The sequence below is a fragment of the Arvicola amphibius genome, chromosome 5 (genome assembly GCF_903992535.2).
Source record: "Arvicola amphibius chromosome 5, mArvAmp1.2, whole genome shotgun sequence".
NCBI classification, from domain to species: domain Eukaryota; kingdom Metazoa; phylum Chordata; class Mammalia; order Rodentia; family Cricetidae; genus Arvicola; species Arvicola amphibius.
The window spans coordinates 101,822,159-101,843,453 of NC_052051.1; the positions used below are offsets into that span (position 1 = coordinate 101,822,159).

General features: G+C 44.1%; 1 protein-coding gene across 1 annotated transcript; it reads right to left on the bottom strand.

The window, feature by feature from the left end:
- Positions 1–731: 731 nt before the first annotated feature.
- Positions 732–18,786, bottom strand: Ino80c (INO80 complex subunit C). Its single transcript, XM_038331646.1, has 5 exons — positions 18,547–18,786; positions 13,311–13,421; positions 12,071–12,182; positions 11,125–11,192; positions 732–1,123 (listed from the first exon to the last, which is right to left on the bottom strand). The coding sequence occupies exons 1-5, from the start codon at positions 18,697–18,699 to the stop codon at positions 992–994; spliced, it is 576 nt and encodes a 191-aa protein (XP_038187574.1). The 5' UTR covers positions 18,700–18,786; the 3' UTR covers positions 732–991.
- Between the last annotated feature and the right edge of the window lie 2,509 nt (positions 18,787–21,295).

Consider the following 21,295-nt stretch of genomic DNA (forward strand, 5'->3'; position numbering starts at 1 on the left):
CCGTGGACACGCATCCTCCGTGCCAGACACGTGGTCACTGCAGGAAAGGTAACGACCGTGGCATGGTTCTCCTCTCCCCAGCTCCAGCAGAGTCTCTAACATCTGGCCACTCTAAGGTGTACCTCGTGGCTCCTCTGCTAGAGGAGACATGTAGCATGTATTAGCAGGACTCAAGTCAGAGCAGTGTGGATGGATATCAGTGTGGTCTCGAGAAGAAAACACAAATTCTAAAAAATATTTGTATTATTTTTATAATTACGAGAGTTTGTCTGCATGTATGTATGCACACACTCGGTGTCCTTGGAGGTCAGAAGAGGGGTTGGATGCCCTGGAACTGGAGTTAGAGACAGTTGTGAGTCACCACGTGAGCGCTAAGAACCAAACGAGGGTCCCCTACAAAAGCAACAGGTGATCTTAATTGCTGGGCCTCCAAAATCTGTCTCTTCGACTGCTTTTCCTTTTAAGGCTAGATTTATCATTTGGGCTCTGGAGGCCAATGCCTCAATTCACCATGTAGCAGAGACAAACCGCCAGCAGGCATGCCATGATGGGTAAAGTCTTCTAAAGTTTCAAACTCCTGCCAGCACAGCAGAAAACAGAAGTTTCTGATCCGGGGAAGGGCTGGCATGCTGGCTAAGGTCCAGGACGATCCACACCTGTTTTTATTGCACATTCATTGAAAATGTTTGACAAGTGTTTACAACTCGCAAACCAAATCCGACTTGCCTGAATTAATTTAAATGCATAAGTTTACTATATTTTCTTATCAAACAATTTTTACTTGCAACAACTGAAGTATGACTTAAAAGAGGAACATCACATTTGGAGGAAAAAAGTCAGAAAGCCCCTCATGGTAAAGCCAGGCAATCTTTGCACGACACAGAGCTGACACTCTTGGATTGACAGCAGAACACATCTGTTTCCCTGAAACAAAACCACAAGGGCAGAGTCTGTTTTCAAGGTCATTTCCACCTCATCTCCACTTCCCAGCTCAGGGAACGATGCTCGTGGCCTTCCTCAGGGCCAGGTAGCCTGTGACGACATCAGACGGCAGCCTGCGAATGTAGGAGAACTCTTCGATGGTGCTGAACCGCAGCTTGCTCTGAGGGTCTGTGTAGTTGGCCTGGGAGAGAAACAGGCGAGGGAAGGGCAGAAAGTTGTTGGTGGAGATATTTTAAGCACAACTTTAATCTTTCTCTACTTTACTCAAAGTAAAATACATCTTCGTTATGTTTCACTGTCACCAAGAACACTAAATTGTGCCAGGCAGTGGTGGTGCAGGCCTTTAAAGCCAGCGCTCTTTAATCCCAGTGCTCAGGAGGTACAGGCAGGAAGATCTATGAGTTCAAGGCCAGCCTGGTCTACAAAGTGTGAGTTCCAGGACAGGCTCCAAAGCTACAGAGAAACTTTCTCAAAAAACTGAAAGGAAAAAACCCACTAAATTGCTCATTTTGGCAGACACATTTATCTTTCCAGACTTGAGGAACATTCCAAGGGACAGTCTGGGGGAAGAGGAACAGCCCCACCAGATCCTGGGACACTTCTTATTGGTATCTCGAAGATTGCAAACTGCAGATCCGAGACTCGTTTCATAATGGTCACATATCCCAGCCTTCTGACTCCCACCTCTGCAGAGACTCAGAAATCATCAAAGTGCTGAGAATAAGGGGCTGTTGAGTGCTCGGCCGACCATCTCTCCCTTCTGAGGCTCAAGGACAGGAGCAGAGAGACAGGGAAGGGCCAGAGGATGGGAGGAATGCTGTCCGACATAGTCTACTGTGAATTACGTTTCCTTTGTTGACAGCAACACAGGGAAAGGCTCGATTTGAGAAGCAGTAACAAAGCTGTTTCAGAGAGCTCGTGGCTATGCAGTAGTTGGGTGAGCTCTCTGGTGGGGCAAGCCATCCTCATGTTCTCAGAGGGTGCAGGACATGAACTTGGCATGGATTACCTGACTCCACAGATAAAGCTACGGTCAGCCTCACTGGGGCTTCATGTGTGGCAGCCTCACTCCTGCCACTACACTGTGCTGAGTTGGCCACCTGAGTTCACACCTCATGCCAAGAAAGCCACCACATAAACAACTTAGAACACAGAGACCTTGTGGCACAGACAAAATGGTCACAGACAAAAGCTGGAACAGGCTAGAGCCAGGAGTCAACACGCAGTGTTCTGAATAGAAAGGAGTAAGCCAAACCATATCCCTAAGCCAGATGAGTAAAGAATATCCCACCCTCCTCTGGATTCTGTCCCTTGAGACTGGAAGAAAACAACAGGCCGCCTGCCCATGGGGACTCAGCAAACTGCTTCTGCCTTGCCCTAGCTTTAGGATGACAGGCAGTGTTCACAACCCCCAGAGCCTCTAGATTCACAGCATTCATCATAGCTTTGTAAAACGCAGGTGTAAGACACACCCATGCCTTCCTCCTGTGCCCAGGCAAGCTGAATTACTGCCATCTAAAGAATGAAACTAAAGCTTTTCACAGAGAGAAAGAGCCCTTCACCAGCATCTTCTACCTCAGAGTCTTTGGCTTCCCCCGAGAAAGCCACTGTTGGTGGGGATCCTTCCAGGCTTTCAAAATGTATGTCTTACTAGATAAACCAATCAGAGAAATTACCCAGTGTGTGTGTGTGTGTGTGTGTGTGTGTGTGTCTGTGTGTGTGTGTGTGTGTCTTTACCATACAATCCACACTGCTTGGCATCTTCTAGTCAAGAATGTACCCTGGAACTGTTCCACATCAATCCAACTCACAGAAAACAGCAACACATCTCAACAAAAGACCATCATGGGACCCCCCAACACTTTGCTAATAGTCGTTCAGAAACATTTCTGCGTAAGTTTCTTGCACATCCTATTTCTCTGGGGAGCTGCACAGAAGGCAAACTGCCAGGTCATAGGTTTCTTTCTTTCTTTGTTTTCTTTAAGAAAATGTGCCAAGTTGTCATTCAAGGGAGCTGCATCAATACCCTTCCTACTCCCAAAGAACAGTGTACAAACACACAATCTCTTCATCCAGCCTGAAATATACAAACATTCTCAGTCCTTCCGTCTGATCGTGTTTTCCCAGCTACCAATGAGGTGAACTCCTGATCACCCATATTTCCTCTGCCACTGCCTAGCTCTTCCCCACTTCTTTTAAAGAACTATCTGTCAGTGGTTTGGGAGTAGAGTTCTTTATAAGTTCTTAAAACCTTAATTCTTATAGTCAGAGCTTAGGTAACATATATATAGCAAGACCTCTGCTGATGCCACAAAGGCCTGAAATAATGGTCTTCAAAATGGCGCTCATGCCTCTTCACAGGTGAGAACCACTGTACCAGCTGATGGTTGCTTGCCAGGGTTCAGAAAAAAGCGGATATGCCAAGGAGCCAGCTTCTGAGTCTGTTCATAAGCCATGACTTCCAGCTGCTCAAAATGACACAGGGCAAGATCCCCATTTCAGGATAGAATAGTAATGGGGCCACACCAGGTTTCCTGCCTCAGACAATCACTGAAATGAGCACAGCACACATTCAACAGAAAAGAGGGTACAGAGACCAATGGCCGAGGAAACAGAAATCATGGGAGACTCAGAAAGTAGTTCTAGTGAAAAGCTGTGGGATCAGATTGCTAGATGGACATACACAACCCAGTGAAGAAAGCTGGAAATAGAATAAACAAAGAAAAAATTCTTCAAAAATTTTGTTTCTCTAAAAGATAACTAAAGCAAGAACTAATAGTCTATTTTGTGCTATCTTATGCAGAAGTAAATATGACAACAAAGAACAAGAATGCGCTGGAAAGGGATTAGTACCCGAGCCTCATACTCTAGAAAAAGCAGTGTAAGGCTGAAAACAAACTCAATGTGGCAAGATGAGCATTAGATCTAGGAGGGCAACCACTCATCTTTTTTGGGGGGGGGGCATAAATAAGAATTAAAATGCCCAGTTAGCCTAGCTTCCTCATGAGGAAAGCGCGTGGCACAGCTCCATAGCAGAGTACTCTGTAAAGAACCTGACCTGCAACCAGCTGTGGTGGCACAGGCCTATAGTCCCAGCGCTTACGCGGTAGAGCTCAGGAGCTCACGACAAGCAAGAGAAGTTCAGCAGACTACCCATCTCAAAACACACACACACACACACACACACACACACACACACACACACACCTCTGACAAAGCTGCTAAAAACAAGGAAAATTTGAGAAAGTGCCACAGTTAAGAGTGGTCTAAAGAGTTATGAGAACTAAAGATGATATGGTATCCTTGACAAGAGAGGACACTGGGCTTGGGCAGAATCTAAAAATATTTGCCTTTCTTTCTTCATCTCCCACCTCTTCCCGGCCTGCCTTTCTCTCTCATGCTCCTTCTCAGCTGGTGGTACTGAGGATCAAACCATCCTTTGCACATGAGGCAAAGCTAATCACTAGGCAACACCTGGCCCCAAACTAAAAAAATTAATAAACTGTGGTAACAATGCCATCTCTAGTGGTTCACTAATCATAAACCCACCTCAGGTGTTAATAATAGAATGAGCTGAATTGGGAGCGTGAGAACTCCCCCTGGACAAGCCTCTCAGTTCTTACTGTAAACTAAACTGCTCCAAAGTGTTTAAAAGTGCCCAATTAGACCAACACATGATCAAAACAAGGGATAAAGGTATGTAGATGGATCAAAGAAAACAGGTGGATTAAATTCATCCATATTGCACAGTATTTGTTTAACTATGCAAAGATGTGTTGCATTTAATTATGTAAAGATGTGTTGCCATTTTACCTTGCCTGCCTAAGGCACCTGATTAGTCTCATAAAAAGCTGAATCGTCAGTATCAAGGGAGGAGGGATAGGCAAGACTTCTGGGGAGAGAGAATAAGTAAGAGTTAGGCTCAGAAAGAAAGGAATAAAAAAAAGAATACAACAGGGGCAAACTAGACAGACATGGAGGAAGCAGGAAAATAGGACATAAAGAATGAAAGAAAGTAAAAAGCCCTGAGGTAAAACGTAGATGAAGAGAAATCGGTCAAATTAAGTTAAAAGAGCTAGTGGGGCAAGCCTAAGCTAAGGCCAACCATTTATAATTAATAATAATTCTCCATATTTTTATTGGGGAGATGATTGGTGATGCAAAGAAAATTCCAACTACATACAGCGCCCAATGTGAGGCCCAAATTTCCACATAGGGTCTGAGGAAGCTGACAAAAAAAATACAGCTCCGTTAAGAGGCGCTATTGTGCAGCAGAGCACTTGAACAACCAGAATGCTAAGTAGAAACAGCAAGTAAAAATGCCTGCCCCGGTGTGCACCTAATTCCTAGAGCTGGGGCAGTTAAATGCAGCTCTTGGCTTAAGGCTCGGCTCTCACGGACCCGAGTGGGGATGTAGCCAGTGACTAGAGCCGCACAGTGGAGGGCCTGGCTGCCACTTAGCAGTTTAAGGTTTTGCTCACATGGTCAGAAAACACTTTGAGTGAACAGTAAAACAGGTCCAGACTGGAAAAACTTTAAACAGGTTACAGTGTAAGTAGATGCTTAAGAAAGAAAAAAAAAGCCCAACAAAATCCCAGCAAAATTCTTCAAAGACCTCGAAAAAACAGTACTCAACTTCATTTGGAAAAGCAAAAAACCCAGGATAGCCAAAACAATCCTGGGCAATAAAAGAACTTCTGGAGGCATCACAATCCCTGACTTCAAACTCTACTACAGAGCTACAGTACTGAAAATAGCCTGATATTGGCATAAAAACAGACAGGAGGACCAACGGAACCAAATAGAAGACCCGGATATCAATCCACACATCTTCGAACACCTGATTTTTGATAAAGAAGCAAAAAATATCAAATGGAAAAAATAAAGCATATTTAACAAGTGGTTCTGGCATAACTGGATATCTGCATGTAGAAAAATGAAAACAGACCCATATCTATAGCCATGCACAAAACCCAAGTCCAAATGGATCAAAGACCTCAGCATAAAGCCAGCCACACTGAACTTTATAGAAGAGAAAGTGGCAAGTACACTTGAACGCATTGGCACAGGGAACCACTCCCTAAATATAACCCCAGCAGCACAGACACTGAGAGAAACAATTAATAAATGGGACCTTCTGAAACTGAGAAGCTTCTGTAAAGCAAAGGACACAGTCAATAAGACAAAATGACAGCCTACAGAATGGGAAAAGATCTTCACTAACCCCACATCAGACAGAAGTCTGATTTCAAAAATATACAAAGAACTCAAGAAATTGGACACCAAAAGTCACATAATCCAATTAAAAAAAAATAGAGTACAGACCTAAACAGAGAACTCTCAACAGAGGACTCTAAAATGGCTGAAAGACACTTAAGGAAATGTTCTACATCCTTAGTCATCAGAGAAATGCAAATCAAAACAACTCTGAGATTCCATCTTACACCTGTAAAAATGGCCAAGATCAAAAACACTGATGACAACTTATGCTGGAGAGGTTGTGGGGAAAAGGGAGCACTCCTGCATTGCTGGTGGGAGTGCAAGTTGGTACAGTCCCTTTGGATGTCAGTGTGGCGATTTCTCAGAAAATTAGGAAACAACCTTCCTCAAGACCCAGCAATGCCACTTTGGGGTATATATCCAAAGGATGCTCAATTGTGCCACAAGGACATGTGCTCAACTATGTTCATAGCATTGTTTGTCATAGCCAGAACCTGGAGACAACCCAAATAACCTTCGACCGAAGAATAGATAAGAAAAATGTGGTACATTTACACGATGAAGCTAGAAAACATTATTTTGAGTGAGGTAACCCAGGCAGAGAAAGACAATTATCACATGTACTCACTCATAGGTGGTTTTTAAACATAAAGCAAAGAAAACCAGCCTACAAACCACAATCCCAGAGGACTTAGACAACAATGTGGACACTAAGAGAGACTTACACAGATCTAATCTACATGGGAAGTAGAAAAAGACAAGATCTCCTGAGTAAATTGGGAGCATGGGGACCTTGAGGAAGGGTTGAAGGGAGGAGGGGAGAGGCAGGGAGGGGAGCAGAGAAAAATGTAGAGCTCAATAAATATCAATTTAAAAAAAGAAAGAAAAATGGGTAAAGACAGTCATAGGAAAAAATAAATAGTTTAAAAATAATTATGTAAAGTCTTTAAAGAAGAAGTAATATGAAAAGAATAAGCCGTGTAAGGACGGGAAATACAGAGGGAGTCTGGATCCTGAATGGTGCTTTGTTGACTTTGAAGTTTTTAAATGCTGATGAGTGAACGGCAGCTGCTGAGGGACATGGATTGTAAAAGGAACTGCTGAATTAAGCCAGCCTAGATATCTTAACTTTAAAGTGGAATTCAAAAAGTGTATTGCGTTGGGGAAAAGGTTATGCTTTTGTTTCCAGAGGAAAAGAAAGGCCGTGAATTCCTTCAACATTAATAGAGACCAGATTTGATTGGGGAGGACTCCCTGAAAATCTTGGCTACTGTCATAATGAATTAAACCTAGAAAAACTACAAGACAGGTGACATATGCTGATCCCTTGACATGGGAACAACTCTGAGACCGGATGAGACATAATCAATCTTGTTGGTTACAGAATCCTCATGAGTTATTATTACATGCCATCCTTTCATATGACATGGATAGAGGTTTGGTTATCCAGTTCAAACAAACATAAAGCTGACAGATATCTTTTTTTACCTAATCAAACATAAAACAAACAAACAAACAAACAAAAATCTTTGGCTGGCTTTTGTACAATGCAGAGTCCATACTTGTGTTAATACAGTAGGTTATCTTTAAAAATCTGTGTATTTTCTGAGCAAGGGGACCAGATACCAATGAAAACAGGTGGCTGAGGTGACCCAGGCTTTCAGATAAAGTTCTGCTGCAGTTTTTTCAGAGTTCTGCATTCAGAACAACATCAAGGCTGCTAGCTGAGATGGTCCAGCCTCATAGACTACTCTAGCCAGGACTTCAGATAAGCCTTGCACTTTCCCATGACAGACACGGAACAACAAATATTATATCTAGTTTTCTTAGGACCTGACCATTATCTCAATTTTCTTAGGGTTCCCTGGGGATGCCACTGACCCCCAGACAACAGGAAGCAGTCTAGAGAATATAATGCCCACATTCCCAAGAGATAGGGTGGGTGGTTTTTGGTTATTTGGTGGGTCATGTTTGTCATCATCTAGTAGAGATATAGGAATATAGGGTATAAAGAAACTATTCATCTCAAATATTTTACCATACTACGGATTTTTGTATATTGATAAAATTTAAGGTTATTTTTATTATACCATATATATGTTTCTACTGTTCTTTAAGGTATTGTACTTATGAAGTCCATTTAAAAATGTAATATGAAGTTCTAGTCCTTGAAAGTTATTATTACAAACTATTTAGGATAATTAAAAATGCAGGTTAGTAGTTAGTCACCTATAACAATCACACTTGCAGTCATGTTAGGTAAGTTTTCAAGGTTAAGCATATATTTTAGATAGATAGGTGATCTTCAAATGCTTCAGATACCTAACAGAATATGACATTTAAGATGTTTAATTATCTAAGGTTTTTCATGACAGTGAGACATGTCTGCTCCTGGCAGAACCAATCTGCTTCATAAAAGGATAATGGGTGTTAAAGAACCTCCATATGAGTTTGCTTTCACTGTGGCACAGTTAGCCATTTGGGCAAGAGAATGCCCTTGCCTTGACTGTTGACAGATTGGGTGACTGTCCAGGCAGCCAGCTGTTTCTGTTACTTCTATAGTTTTGGAAGTTGCTTATTTTTCACTTCCTGTTTACTCAGGTAATATTATAGCCTTCCTGTGTCTCTGATGGAGTTGAAAATGAGATAGTGATAGTTTTCCTTGTTACCAAATTTAACAAAGAAGCTTACATAAGAAATGTAAAGTTTATAAGGCTAAGAAATATAAAAGCTTAAACTGTTTATCTAAGAAAGTATTTTGAGGTCTAGAAAGGTAATTTTGAGTTGGTAATACAAGCTAGGACAGAAAGTAAATTAGGTATACAATTTTGGACTCATCAAGATAGGACAAATAATGGAGCATTTTCTCTGAATTTGCCAAATGCAAATGGACTGGATATTGTAAATGTAATCCTTACTTGATAATTGTTCTTATTGTATATAGTCTTACTATGTTAAAGCTAAAACCTTTCTTTAGTCAAAAATGCAGAAATGTTGTAGAATATTTGTTTAACTATGTAAAGATGTGTTGCACTTGTTTATGTTACATTTGTTTACTTGTATAAAGATGTGTTGCTGTTTTACCTTGCCTGCCTAAGGCACCTGATTGGTGTAATAAAAAGCTGAGGAGCCAATAGCGAGGGAGGAGGTGTACATGGGGAGGTCTGGACAGAGAAAGTAAGTAGAAGTAGGAGTTTAAGCTCAGGAAGAAAGGAAGAAAGAAAAGGAAATGAAAGGAAGATGACAGGGCCCTACAGACATGGAAGACCAGGAAAGTAGAACATACAGAATGAAAGAAAGGTAAAAAGCCCACAGTAAAACGTAGATGAATAGAAACAGGTTAAATTAAGTTAAAAGAGCGAGTAGAACAAACCTAAGCTAAGGCTGAGCAGTCATAATTAATATGATTTTCCGTGTCTTATTTGAGAGCTGGTTGGCTGCCCAAAGAAAATTCCAACTACACACCCACAGTAATGCTCACTGAAATGTGAACCACATAAATCTATCTGGTGTCACACTGCCAGGTAGGTACAAAGCAAGACCCACTCTATAAGAAACTCCCTCTAAATACAAAGATATAGACAAAGGCAAAACACTCACAAGAGATAAGTCATGCAAACTTGAACAAAAAGAAAGCTGAAACAATGTTCTAGTTCATTCTGTACTGCTCTTTTTTTAAAAAAAAAAGAACTGAATGCTTTATAAAGAAACGTGGCCTGCTGGACACCTGGCTCCAGGGTCGTGTGTGTGTGTGTGTGTGTGTGTGTCCTAAGAAGAAACAGGTTTAGTTAGCTCTCAATGTTGGCTTCCTGGTGAGAGCCCCACGTGGGTACATTTCAACATGGTGTGAAGAGAACAGGCTAAGCAAAGGAAAGGCATGTGTACAAGCAAAAAAAGAGAAAAGAAGAGGCTCTTTTCATGACGGCACTCTCTTGCAGAAACTAGTCCATTCCTATGGGATCTGACCTGAAGCAATCCATTCTTAAGAAGCATCATTACTTCATCAGGCCCACCTCTCAACAGCTCAACACCATAATGGGAGCCAAGTTCACAGCAAATGAGCCTTCAGGAGAACAACCTAACCCAAGCACGTAGCTCTATGAATTCAGACAAAAGCAGACCTCAGAAAGAGTTGAGAGAGGAGATTACGCAATGACGGAAGAAGCACACTTCCTGGTATAATGTATAGAATTAATCTGGCCAGTTTGTGACAGATGGTGCAGCTATCCTCATTAAACTGCAAAGCATTTAAATGATATACAGGTAAATTTTAGAAGTAGCATGCTTCATCATTTCTATAATTTGCAGAAAAATCTCACTTTTCGAATTTCTAAGAGATGAAGAAGGATGAAGGTGAGCTGAAATCTCTTTACAGGTTCTGCACCCACTCCTTGTTCGGCAAGAGTGGAAGCAGGCGCTCAGTGCACCCCACCCCTATCCACTCTGATGCAGCAGCATGGGAGGGGTAATGGTGGTGGGCTAGGAAGGAGGACAGAGGACCAGATCCAGAGTACCACATGGAGAGGGGTGCTCCGGTTCTTTTAGATATGTGGGTTACATATACCACTTCATTGGAGAAAAGGCTGAGAAAGTTGTGTTTGCCTGTTCTGACTTCAAGATCCACTCTTTGGTGTTAGGCACGCTAGGCAGGTGCTCTATCACTGAGCTACATCACACTCCAGGATATTTTTTTTTAAAGTACCACTAATTGTGTAAAATCAGTATTTTAAAACCTTAAGAGTAAAAGCAGAAATGGCTGCTCATTCATGCTGTCTCACATAGTTAACTATCAAAGAAAAAAAGAAGTGAGAATTCTGTGTCTTGCTTTCTGGAGCAATGGCCTCTCCTGACTACCCAGAGACTCAGGTCACAGCCTGCTCCAGGCAGGACCACTGGTTTAGACAGACTTGACTGTGAAATCTTACATTTAATGCTAATATAGTCAGATGTAATTATACTCACAAGAAGGCCTGAAACATCGGAATACTTCTTAGCTGGCTTAAAGGATGGAGGAGCATCAATACTAAAGTCTAAAAAGAAGAAAGAAAAGAAAAAAGATGACCAAATAACCTTCAAACTATCCAAATTCCTTCTCCTTTATTCTAAGGTGACAAGTGGTAACAGTCCTGAGATTTCCTTTGTGATTACACACTTGCAGAAGCCTCCGGGGATTAACCAGGGAAGCAAGGGAGGTCTCTCAAAAATAGCAGACTATGTAGGTTGCAGACTGAGTGCCGGCCTCAGCGAGGGTCCTGCCCTGCCCCAGGGACAAGCTACCCCAGTGCAACTGCCAGGTTCATCTGCCCATAGGCCGTGTCAGTCTCCAGTTCAAATGGGCTTCCAGTGATGAAAGGCCACACAGCCACTAACTGGATCCACACACCCAGACTCAAGCGGTCCACACCCAGATGACTAACTTGTCACCATCTGAGTCACCCCATGAAAGACGCTGAGCAGGACAGGAGGTGGAGAGATCTTGGAACCTGAAGTTTCCAGTGTAGTCGAACAGAACATCTAACGGGCTCTGCCCAGGTCTGGACATACTAAGGCAGGAGGTATTTACTCAGAGAGTCAGTGTGTGGCCTGTAAGCTGCTTGATGGAAACTCTCCCAAATCCCACATTACAGGTAAGCTACGAGAGATCTACCAGAAACATCATCATTATCACAGCGGAACCTGCTTCTCCAGATTGAAATTTTAAATAATGACACTAAAAACTAAACAAACGGACTCAACCCAGGCTCGGTGAAGAGGGGATGCATGCATATATCTCTGGATGGGCGCCACCCTACAGTTCTCAGGCTGAGAACATCTCCCGCAACAACACAAACATGAGCAAATAACGTAGGCTTGTTGTCGGGAAGTTCCTGTCTGCATTACAAACACATGGAAGGCTCTAGATGCTCACAGTTAGGATCATTCAGTTGCCATGGCAATGCCCTTTCAGCAGCGAGGATCTGTTTGAGGTTCTTCCAGGTTCTGTTCTTCTTGCCAGCTACTGCGCCGCCGTGGCCAGAGTGCTCAAATGAAAAGTGGGTTAGAAGAGACGAGTCAGTGTAAGATGCGGCTGGCAAACCCGACACCATGCTCGTTAGAGCTGTCAGGCACCTCTCAGCTGTGTTGCTGAGACTTAAAAATACCTCACTGTATACTTTTATCTTTGTTTCGAAGAACATGGATTTTAGCTATTCATGGTGGAGGCAGGACTGGAAGTTCAAGGCCAGCCTCAGTTACAGGATGAGTGTGAGGCCAGCCTAGGCTATAGGAGACTTTTTCTCAAAATAAATAAATAAATGAATAAATAAATAAATAAATGAGAGAAAGAGAAAGAAAGAAAGAAAGAAAGAAAGAAAGAAAGAAAGAAAGAAAGAAAGAAAGAAAGAAAAGAAAGAGGGAAAAGCAACAAATGGGAAAGAAAAAGAAAACAAACCAACAAATGGCTATTTCTCATCATGAACACAGGAAAGCAAATTCCTTCCTGGGTTCAACCTAGTTGAATTCACTTATGATCTCATCCCTTTAAAATAAGTCTACCACAAAGTTGGGTTTCGCCTTGAGATCACATCTCTAAACTCCCCTCTGAGGGTGTGTCACTTGGCCTTCTAATCACCAGTGGTCCTGGAAAACCCAAGCAGGCTTTAATCATGGTATGGCAAGCCTTCTGGAAATTTCTGTTTGTGCTATAAAGATTAAAAAATAAAATGGAAAAGAATACTAACGTATTTGCAGACTCCAGTTATAATAGATGCCGACTCATTAATAAAAAATAAATAATCGTTTAAAGGTATAATTTGGGTCATTAAAACTGATTATTTAATATAGCCCCCATGAATGAAAGAGATCTAAAGGAATTAGTGAGGAGTGCTCCTATTTTAGTTATCTATTTCAAACTTCTTTTAAAACTGAAGGCCAGTAAAAGCGTAGGGGAACAATTATGGGAAAGATCACCCTCAAAGTTCTATCCTCTGGGGAATTCTGGAAAGGCCTGGCACACTGGGAAATCACAAGGGCCTTTCCAGCCCCATCCCATCTATCCATCAAATGAAACTGAGGAAGAAGGGGACTCCAGACCCAATTCAGGCCCAGCTACATCGGAGCTGAGATGCAGATGTTCACCCCTATATTTGTATAGCATCTTATATGCTTACCACGAAGTTGGGATCCTTAAAAGGCAGCGGTTTGGCAGCTTTTTCTACAGGCCCCGAGCTAAATTCAGAGGACACCATTTTATTCTCACTCACAGCTTCAATGCTGACACCCTTAAAACACAGAGAAAAAAAATCTCTGAAGTCAATCCAGGTGGGTTCTTCACATCTGCTCTCAACAAGACAGACATGCAAGGGGCCCAGGGCTCCAGCAGGCGCCTGCCGGGGAGGCTGGGGAATACCATCTATATAAGCAGGAACACTGCAGACACAAGCAGGACCCCGGGTGCCGGGTTTCCTGGTTCCCCTAGTGCCAAGCCCAGGGACTGCTGTCTCATTAACTCTGACAACTGCTAAGGAAGTGTGGCTATCCTCATCTTACAGAAAACTGAGGCACAGGCAGACTGGTTTAAGGCTACACAGCACAGCACACACCTTTTCAATTTAAATCCATTCTATGACACCACATGGTCTTTATATCTTGATGATCTTATCAACTGTATCAAAATAGGAAAGCTAGCCTTAGAATCTGGACCTCAAGGGTCTATTTTGGTCAGAAAAATCCAGGCTGGAGCAAGTCTGCATTTGGGGACAACAGGACACGGGAATTCTGAAAAAGAGGAAGCTGGAGGGACGTGGGCCAGCTGGCTGTCGCTGGAACACAGTGTCCTGCAAAGCAGTTTTAAAACAAGCCTTTACACTAACAACACAAGTGAAAAGAGGCAGAGGTAAGAAACGCTGTCTGGCTTCTAAACCAATTTCCAAACAAACATCTTAGGAACAGAGGCATTGTCTTCACGGAGCGAGCTGCATACAAGTCAGGCAGAGGTTTCAGGAGTCTCCAGTGCTGACACTGGTACAGCCAAACCCTTCCGACACTGGTACAGCCAAACCCTTCTGAGGCACCGAACACCACCACCATTCCAGAATACTCTCCTGCCCCTTCCCGGCTGATCCCTCCCAGACCCGAGAGCAACCAACATGCTGATTCTGCTATATCACTTCTACTTCTTCCAGAACTTCTTCCAAAAGAAATCTGACAGTATGTGGCTCGTACCTGAAGTTCTGATCCCTTTATACGGCTCAGTGGTTTGCATCATCAATTTCTTTCTCATCAGAGAAGAAATCACTGTGTGGATGTGGTAAACCTATCTATCCATTTTTCTGTTGAACATTTGGTCTACTTTCAATGTTCAGTCATCAACAAAGCTGCCACACACAGCACCTACCTCTCTACCATGAGTTACTTTTCATCACGGTGTTTACCACAGAAACAGAAATCAAACTAGTCCAGGCATGCTGACACACACTTTCAATCTCAGCCTCAGGAGGCAGAAGCAGGCAGATCTCTGGGAGTTTGAGACCAGCCTGGTCTACATAACAAGTCTGTTATGTAAGCTACATAGTGAGAGCCTGTCTCAAGCAAAACCTTCCCCAAAAGAAAGAAAGCAAACTAGAACAGCTTGTCATGCTTTCATTTCTGTTGAACATTTACCTAGGAGCGAAGACTGTGTTCCTGAGAAAGTGCGTGCTTGTGTGTGCGTGTACATGTGTTCGTGTTCGTGTGTGCCCTCTCTGTGGGATCTGTGACATGAATAGAAATGAGAAGAGAGGGTCATTTGCTGTCACAACAGTTCTCAGAATGGTTAAACACCTTCTCAGACTCCTCTCAGGGTCTCTGCATGGTCTCTGCCTGGACTCCTCTCCTCTGCCCACATCACTCCTCAGTGTCGTTCTCCCGTCACCCTCCATTACTCCAGATGTCCCAGCATTATGCCAAACCTTAAACCTTAAGAAACACACTGGAGCTGGGTGGTGGTGGTGCACGCCTTCAATTCCAGTATGAGAGGCAGAGGCAAGCGGATCTCTCAAAGTCAGCCTGGCCTACAGAGCTCTAGTTCCAGGGCCAGGGCTACGTAGAGATCCAGAGAGAGATCCAGAGAGAGATCCAGAGAGAGATCCAGAGAGAGTGAGAGAGAGAGATCCAGAGAGGGGGGGGGGTCTCACACTGAAATCTCCTTGCATGTATTTATTGGCGTACATGCGAGAGTACGGGCACTGCTACATTAGCCCTTCTACCACTGAGCCACCTGCCTGGCCCTGAAATCTGTTTGAAGAGGCTGTGATCCAGGGTAAAAGGGGAAAGGACAAGCTGCTAATTAGAGGATCTCAGGAGACCTCCAGTCAGGAGGAAAGAGGTCATCTAGGCCAAACAAGGTAAACTGCTAAGGAAACAAAGGGGTGCTAAGGGGAAAGAAACCTGACGTGACAAGAGTGCTGTGGGCACAGCTCCGCGGGCTCCAGTGTCCCCGTCTTCAGAGGCCCCTGGGCAAAGCAGTCACAGCAGAAAGTCAGCGTAGATTAGACAGACAGTTGGAAAGTTCTACCAGGGGGAGGTCACCCCACAAAACAAAGTGTTTCTGCTGACTGTAATGGGGTGTGGGTGACCAGAGCTCGCTGTTCCAGGCGGCAGTCTAGGGAATGCCAGTCTGGGAATTGGCTCAGTGGTAGAGTACTTGCTGTACAGTATGGAAAGGGCTACCGCTTCTCCAGCAGCGTAGGGCTCTATGCCACCTCTACCCAGATAAACCCCAGGGAGCTTTCTGGTTTCTGTTTGTCTTTCCTCTTAAACCCACTCCCATGTGACTCCACCCTTACTTCCCCGTTCTCCCATTCACAACCTCCGAGTCAGTACTGAGTCAGGATGACAGGAAGGCCTTTAGTCAGAGGGAAAAATCAAGTCTATGATACTCTGCCGCAGTTAAAATAAGATACACGATGATCTACGGTTTCCATGTCGTGAAAGTACCATTAACACCAAGAGACTTTAAGAGATGGAACATCCAGCCCTGAGACATGAAAGGCCAAGACAGATGGGGAAGTAATGCTCAGAACTAAGGGTTATGCTCTCTTCCCATTACTAAGGATGATGGTGTAAATCCCAGGGTAGCGATACTAGTCTTGCTGTAAGACACTGGAGCAAGGGGCTCCACCCGCCTCTGCTGAACAATGGCTTATGCCAACAGCAGCCCTCATGACTGGGTCTGGGACTTCAGGACAATCTTGTCTTCCTCCTGGGTGTTTTGTCATCATTTAAGGATCAAACATAGCAGCCTGGGGGTGATGGTTCATGACTTTAATTCCAGCACTCAGGAGACAGAGGCAGAGGCAGGCGGATCTCTGAGTTGGAGGCCAGCCTAGTCTATAGAGCAAGTTCCAGGACAACCAGGGCTGCACAGAGAAACCCTGTCTTGAAAAACAAAACAATAAAAAACAAACAAACAAACAAAATGAATCAAATACAACAGATCTGATTGATTTTATAGTAATTTGGAATAAGAAACCCAGCCTGGGGTACAGTCAGCTTAGGCTATACAGCAAGATTCTGTCTCAAAAGACTGGAAAAAAGAAAAAAGAAAATGTTAACTCAGACCAGTTATGGTATAGTAGATACCCGTAAGGAGGCTGAGGCAGGAAGACTGCTACAAGACCAGCCTAGGCTATACGGTGATTTCAGGCCAGCAATGTCTACATGGCAAGATGATCCTGTCTCAAACCAAACCAAACCAAAGGTGGCCCACAAAGAGCAGGGTAAAACAGATCTTTAATCCTAGAAATGGAAAAGGCAGGTGGGTCTCTGTAAATTCAAGGCTAGCCTGGTCTATATACAAGTTCCAGGTCCAGCAGGGTCTATATTATTGAGAGTCTGAATCAAAAAACAAAACGCAAAAAAAAAAAAAAATCAAGAACAGAAATTCAGAAATTCATCTTAATGTAGTGACTGTATTGCTTGGTCTCAGCATAAGTGAACATTAAATCACATTATGGATAACTACAAGAGAATACACACTATACAGCTCATGAAGACTCAAATCAAGAGTACATAACAGAGCTGGGCATGATAATGCATGCCTGTATCTCAACATTCAGGAGCCTGAAACAGAGGATCAGCAATTTAAGTCTGTATCCCAACCTGCAATACATACTGAGTTCTATGGCAGCCTGAGAAACATAATGAGATCCTGTTTCAAAACACAAAACAACCAAAGATATAATAATAATACCCCAGCAAACAAACAAGCTGGGAGTGGAGCATTCAGACAAGTGGATCCCTGAGTTCGAGGCCAGCCTGGTCTACAGAGCAAGTTCCAGGCTAGCCAGGACTACAGACAGACCCTGTTTTGGGGAGCAGATGAAGAAGGGATACATAGATAAAGCTAACTGAGGTAGGAGAGGGCAGAAAAGTGGTTACTTGTGGCAGGGAGGGAAGGACATAGTGACAGAATTGCAAGGCTGAGGCAGGAGGACAAGATCAGGAGTTTTCTGGGCCTCTCAGGAATGTTCTTATGTGGAGACTATGTATGGTTTGTGTATTTCACTGCATGCAAACACCCCAGAAAATGCAAAAAAGGAGGTAGAACTGGTGACAATGACAGAGTCGCTGAGCAAACGCACCACACAAGCTGAGGAGCATAACCATCCTCATAAAGTGATAGTGGGAAAAGCACGAGCCCAACCAAACCACTGCTGGTCTCCGCCAGCTGTAGTCAGTCTGCTGCATCAACCCGCTGTGCTCCACACTTTCGTCATTGACCTCAACCTCTTTCTTTTCTTACTTTTTGTTTGTTTGTTTGTTTTTTGAGATAGGGTTTCTCCCTGGCTGTCCAGGAACTCTGCAGACCAGGTTGGCCTGGAACTCAGAGACCCGCCTGTCTCTGCCTCCGCGGTGCTGGTATTAAAGGCGTGTGCTACCACCGCCCGGCTTGACCTCAACCTCTTACCCTCCAGATTTAACACAGGTAAAAAGAATGAAGGAAGCCACTGGCATCAATCATCTTTGTATTCCTCCATGATGCACACTGGGGCGACCCCTCTGGCTCTCGGGGTGTCTGCCCGAAACGCTATGGGTGTCCGCGAACATCCCTTGCTGAGAGATACAGAAAACAAGTCCTAACAGAACTGGGCGGCCCTTCTACTAAACCGATTATAACCTCCCACCTTACGCTATGATGCGGCTGACTTCTAACCAAAGCCGTAGATCCAGCCTATGACTCAAAAATACTAATTTCCACCAGGAATTCCGACGTTCTCTTGCTGGAACTGAGCCACACCTCCCAATCAGCACCATCCCACTGGACTGCGCACGCGCCGCAGCTTCCGCCCCGCCCCGCGCAAGCGTTCTCGGCGCCTCTCGAGCCTGCGCATGCGCTCTCGCCCCCGGGCCGTGCGGCCAACGTACCTGAGCAAAGCTGGAGGCGGAGAGCTTTTTTTTTTTACTGGTGCCGTATCCCCCGCCGCTGCCGTTGTGGGAAGGGCTGGCTGGCCTTTTCTTGCTGTTCCTGGCTATGGTCGGGGTAGAAGTGGCAGACACGATTGGAATTTGAGCCGCCATCCTGCCCGCAGTCCGCTGCGGCTCCCCGCCCCCACCCGTCCTCAGGCGGGCCCAGGAACTTCCGGCTGAAGGTTACTTCCGTGTTGATGCTCCGAGACTGCGGGTCACCAGGAGCCTAATGGACTCCTCCCTCTCTGCTCCTAGGAGGCGGGGCTTGGAAGTGTTCCTTCCGGGTCGGAAGGAGTCAGGCTGGTAGCTGCTGTTGAGATTGTGAGCTTTGGTCTGGGCACCTTCCTGTAGGGCCCCAGTGAGCATCCCATCTTTTAGTAACTTTTTTTTTCTTGATTTTTAGACAGAGTCCTGCAGCTCTTTGTGTAGACCAGGCTTGCCACAAACTCATGTACCCAAGGTTAGCTTTGAATTCCAAACTATCCTCCACCTCCCAAATGCCAGGATTACAGTCAGGTGCCCCAATGCCCATCTCAATGGCTGTAAAAATAAAGGAAGTTAAATGTCAGAGCACTAGCAGATTACCGAGCTATTTGTTCGGTCTTATTCCTTATTGGTGCTGAAGTTTTTGTATCAGTACTGCACAATAGACTAGAAATGTCGTGTTCTTTAGTCTTTTAGGATCCAAGACCACTTGTTGCCGTTCCTGACCTTCTCCACTCTATTTACCGAGTGCGTATCAACAGACAAAATCTTAGATACACGTGTCAGGAATCACAATTCCTCACACCTTGTTATTTGCCTCATCCTGCACTGTATTTCTCCAGAGCCTTTATGCCATTATCTACCTTAATGGTTTCTAACTAGGCAATGCATGTCTTTTGGCTAGGATATAATATTTCTGTAAGGTGACTGTCAGTTGTGTCTTTAGACTAGGGATAAATATATCTGTCCCCAGTTACAGTGACTTGCAAGTAGTTGGTGCACTATAATTATGTTTGGGTGAAGTTCAGAATAGAGTGTGTCCCTACAAGTTAGTAGCTAAAGCAGCAATACAAGTCCATGTTTGAAACAGGCTTTCGACTGAGGCAGAGGGGAAGGACCAGTTAAGGGAACAGGAACTGACAATACTATTACTGGCACCTCCTCTGGTGTTGAAATGTTGCTTCCTGTGCCAGCTCTCCTTCTCATCCTCATCTAACTCTAGTACCTGTCACAAGGACTCGTGCCTCTAGCCGGCAGTCACTCTAGCAAATCTTATTCCAGTCACCCTTTCAGCCTAATTCCTATCTTCACTGTTCCTATCCCAGTGCCTCAACCAACCACGTGATCCCTGTGTCAGCCTCCAAATGGAAGCCTGAGCAGTTACTGTTCCTAATCTATCCTTGGCTCCAAGGCCACCTCCACAGCCTGCTAGAACGGGCTTTTAAATCTTACTGTAGCACTTAACATTCTTATATACAGGACCCCTTTATCCTTTAGATAAAAACCAGATAACTTTTTAGTTTGGTACATTAAGTCCTTAATAACTGAGACTTAACCCTCTTCTTTTGTTCAATTCCCAACAACAAATTCTTTGTGCCCCTGCCAGGGACAAATTCTATTTCCTAGAATATTCTGGTCTCTGAACTCATGCTTTGTTTTCATTGTTTTCTTTCCTGAGGATGCCTAGCTCCTGGGCTGGTGATTATCCACTTTTTGCCTCAGTTCAAATTGTATTTGTAATAAGCAGCCAATGTACCCAATTCACCTTGACCCCCACCCCCATCTGAATCTTGTGCGTGTATCTCTGAGGACATTGAGTATGGAACATCCTATTGACCCGTTTCTTGCAATGCTTACCGAGTCAGACAAATGGATGTAACACCATTTGGATTCCAAATAACAAATTTAATCTTCATCTCACTACTTGCTTTCTTGCTAAAATTCTCCCCTTGGTTTCTAAAATGTCACCTCCTTCTTATTTTCCTCCTAAACTCCAGTTGTCTTTTTGACTGCTGTCTTGTTTTATCAAATACTTTGTGGTGCTACTATGGGATTTTCAAAATTATGCCATACGGTCAAATCCCTCTAGACACACATTTTTAGTGTTTCCTGGGTGGTGGAGGAGGTCCTTCTGTATTTGTGTTGCTTTCATTGGTTATTAAAGAAATTGCCTTGGCCTAGTTGATAGGGCAGAACTCAGGTAGGTGGGGAAGACAGAACAGAATTCTGGGAGGAAGAAAGCAGAGACAGGCAGACACCATGAACCACTGGCCTGAGACGGACATAGGTTAGAATCTTGCCAGTTAATTAATACAATTTCTGTGTGATTATTTCGGGGGCTAAGCTAGCCAGGCAGCCAGGACAAGCAGCCGGCCGCTCAACCTACTACACCTGGCAGTCATTATGAGTAGCTATGATTGAACCAGAATCTTCTTGCTCCATTTTTTAAATGGAGAATCCCTTGATGTCTAAGCCCCTCTGCATTCCAAGTTTATACATTTCCCAGCCATTCCAATAACTCCAAGGGCCTGAGTTGCCATCTCCCTTATGGGCTGTCTCCTTGCTTCCAATTTTGGTGCCTGTGGCTGAGTAGTTTCATTCAATTCCAGGTGACAGGCTCATGATTTTCAGATCGTGCTCCCTATTTGAAACCCTCCATTGTCTTCTTGCAGTCCCTAGAATGAAGCTCATGGTCCACAGTCAGAAACCCACCATCTCTGCA

Bases quoted from the DNA above. Each gene is read 5' to 3' on its own strand.
- Ino80c (XM_038331646.1), bottom strand. From the start codon at position 18,699: ATGGCGGCTCAAATTCCAATCGTGTCTGCCACTTCTACCCCGACCATA. The intron at 13,422-18,546 runs GTACGTTGGCCG...CTGTGTTTTAAG, and splicing joins CCGCCTCCAGCTTTGCTCAG to GGTGTCAGCATTGAAGCTGT. The intron at 11,193-12,070 runs GTGAGCATCTAG...TCTTCTTTTTAG, and splicing joins GCAACTGAATGATCCTAACT to ACTTTAGTATTGATGCTCCT.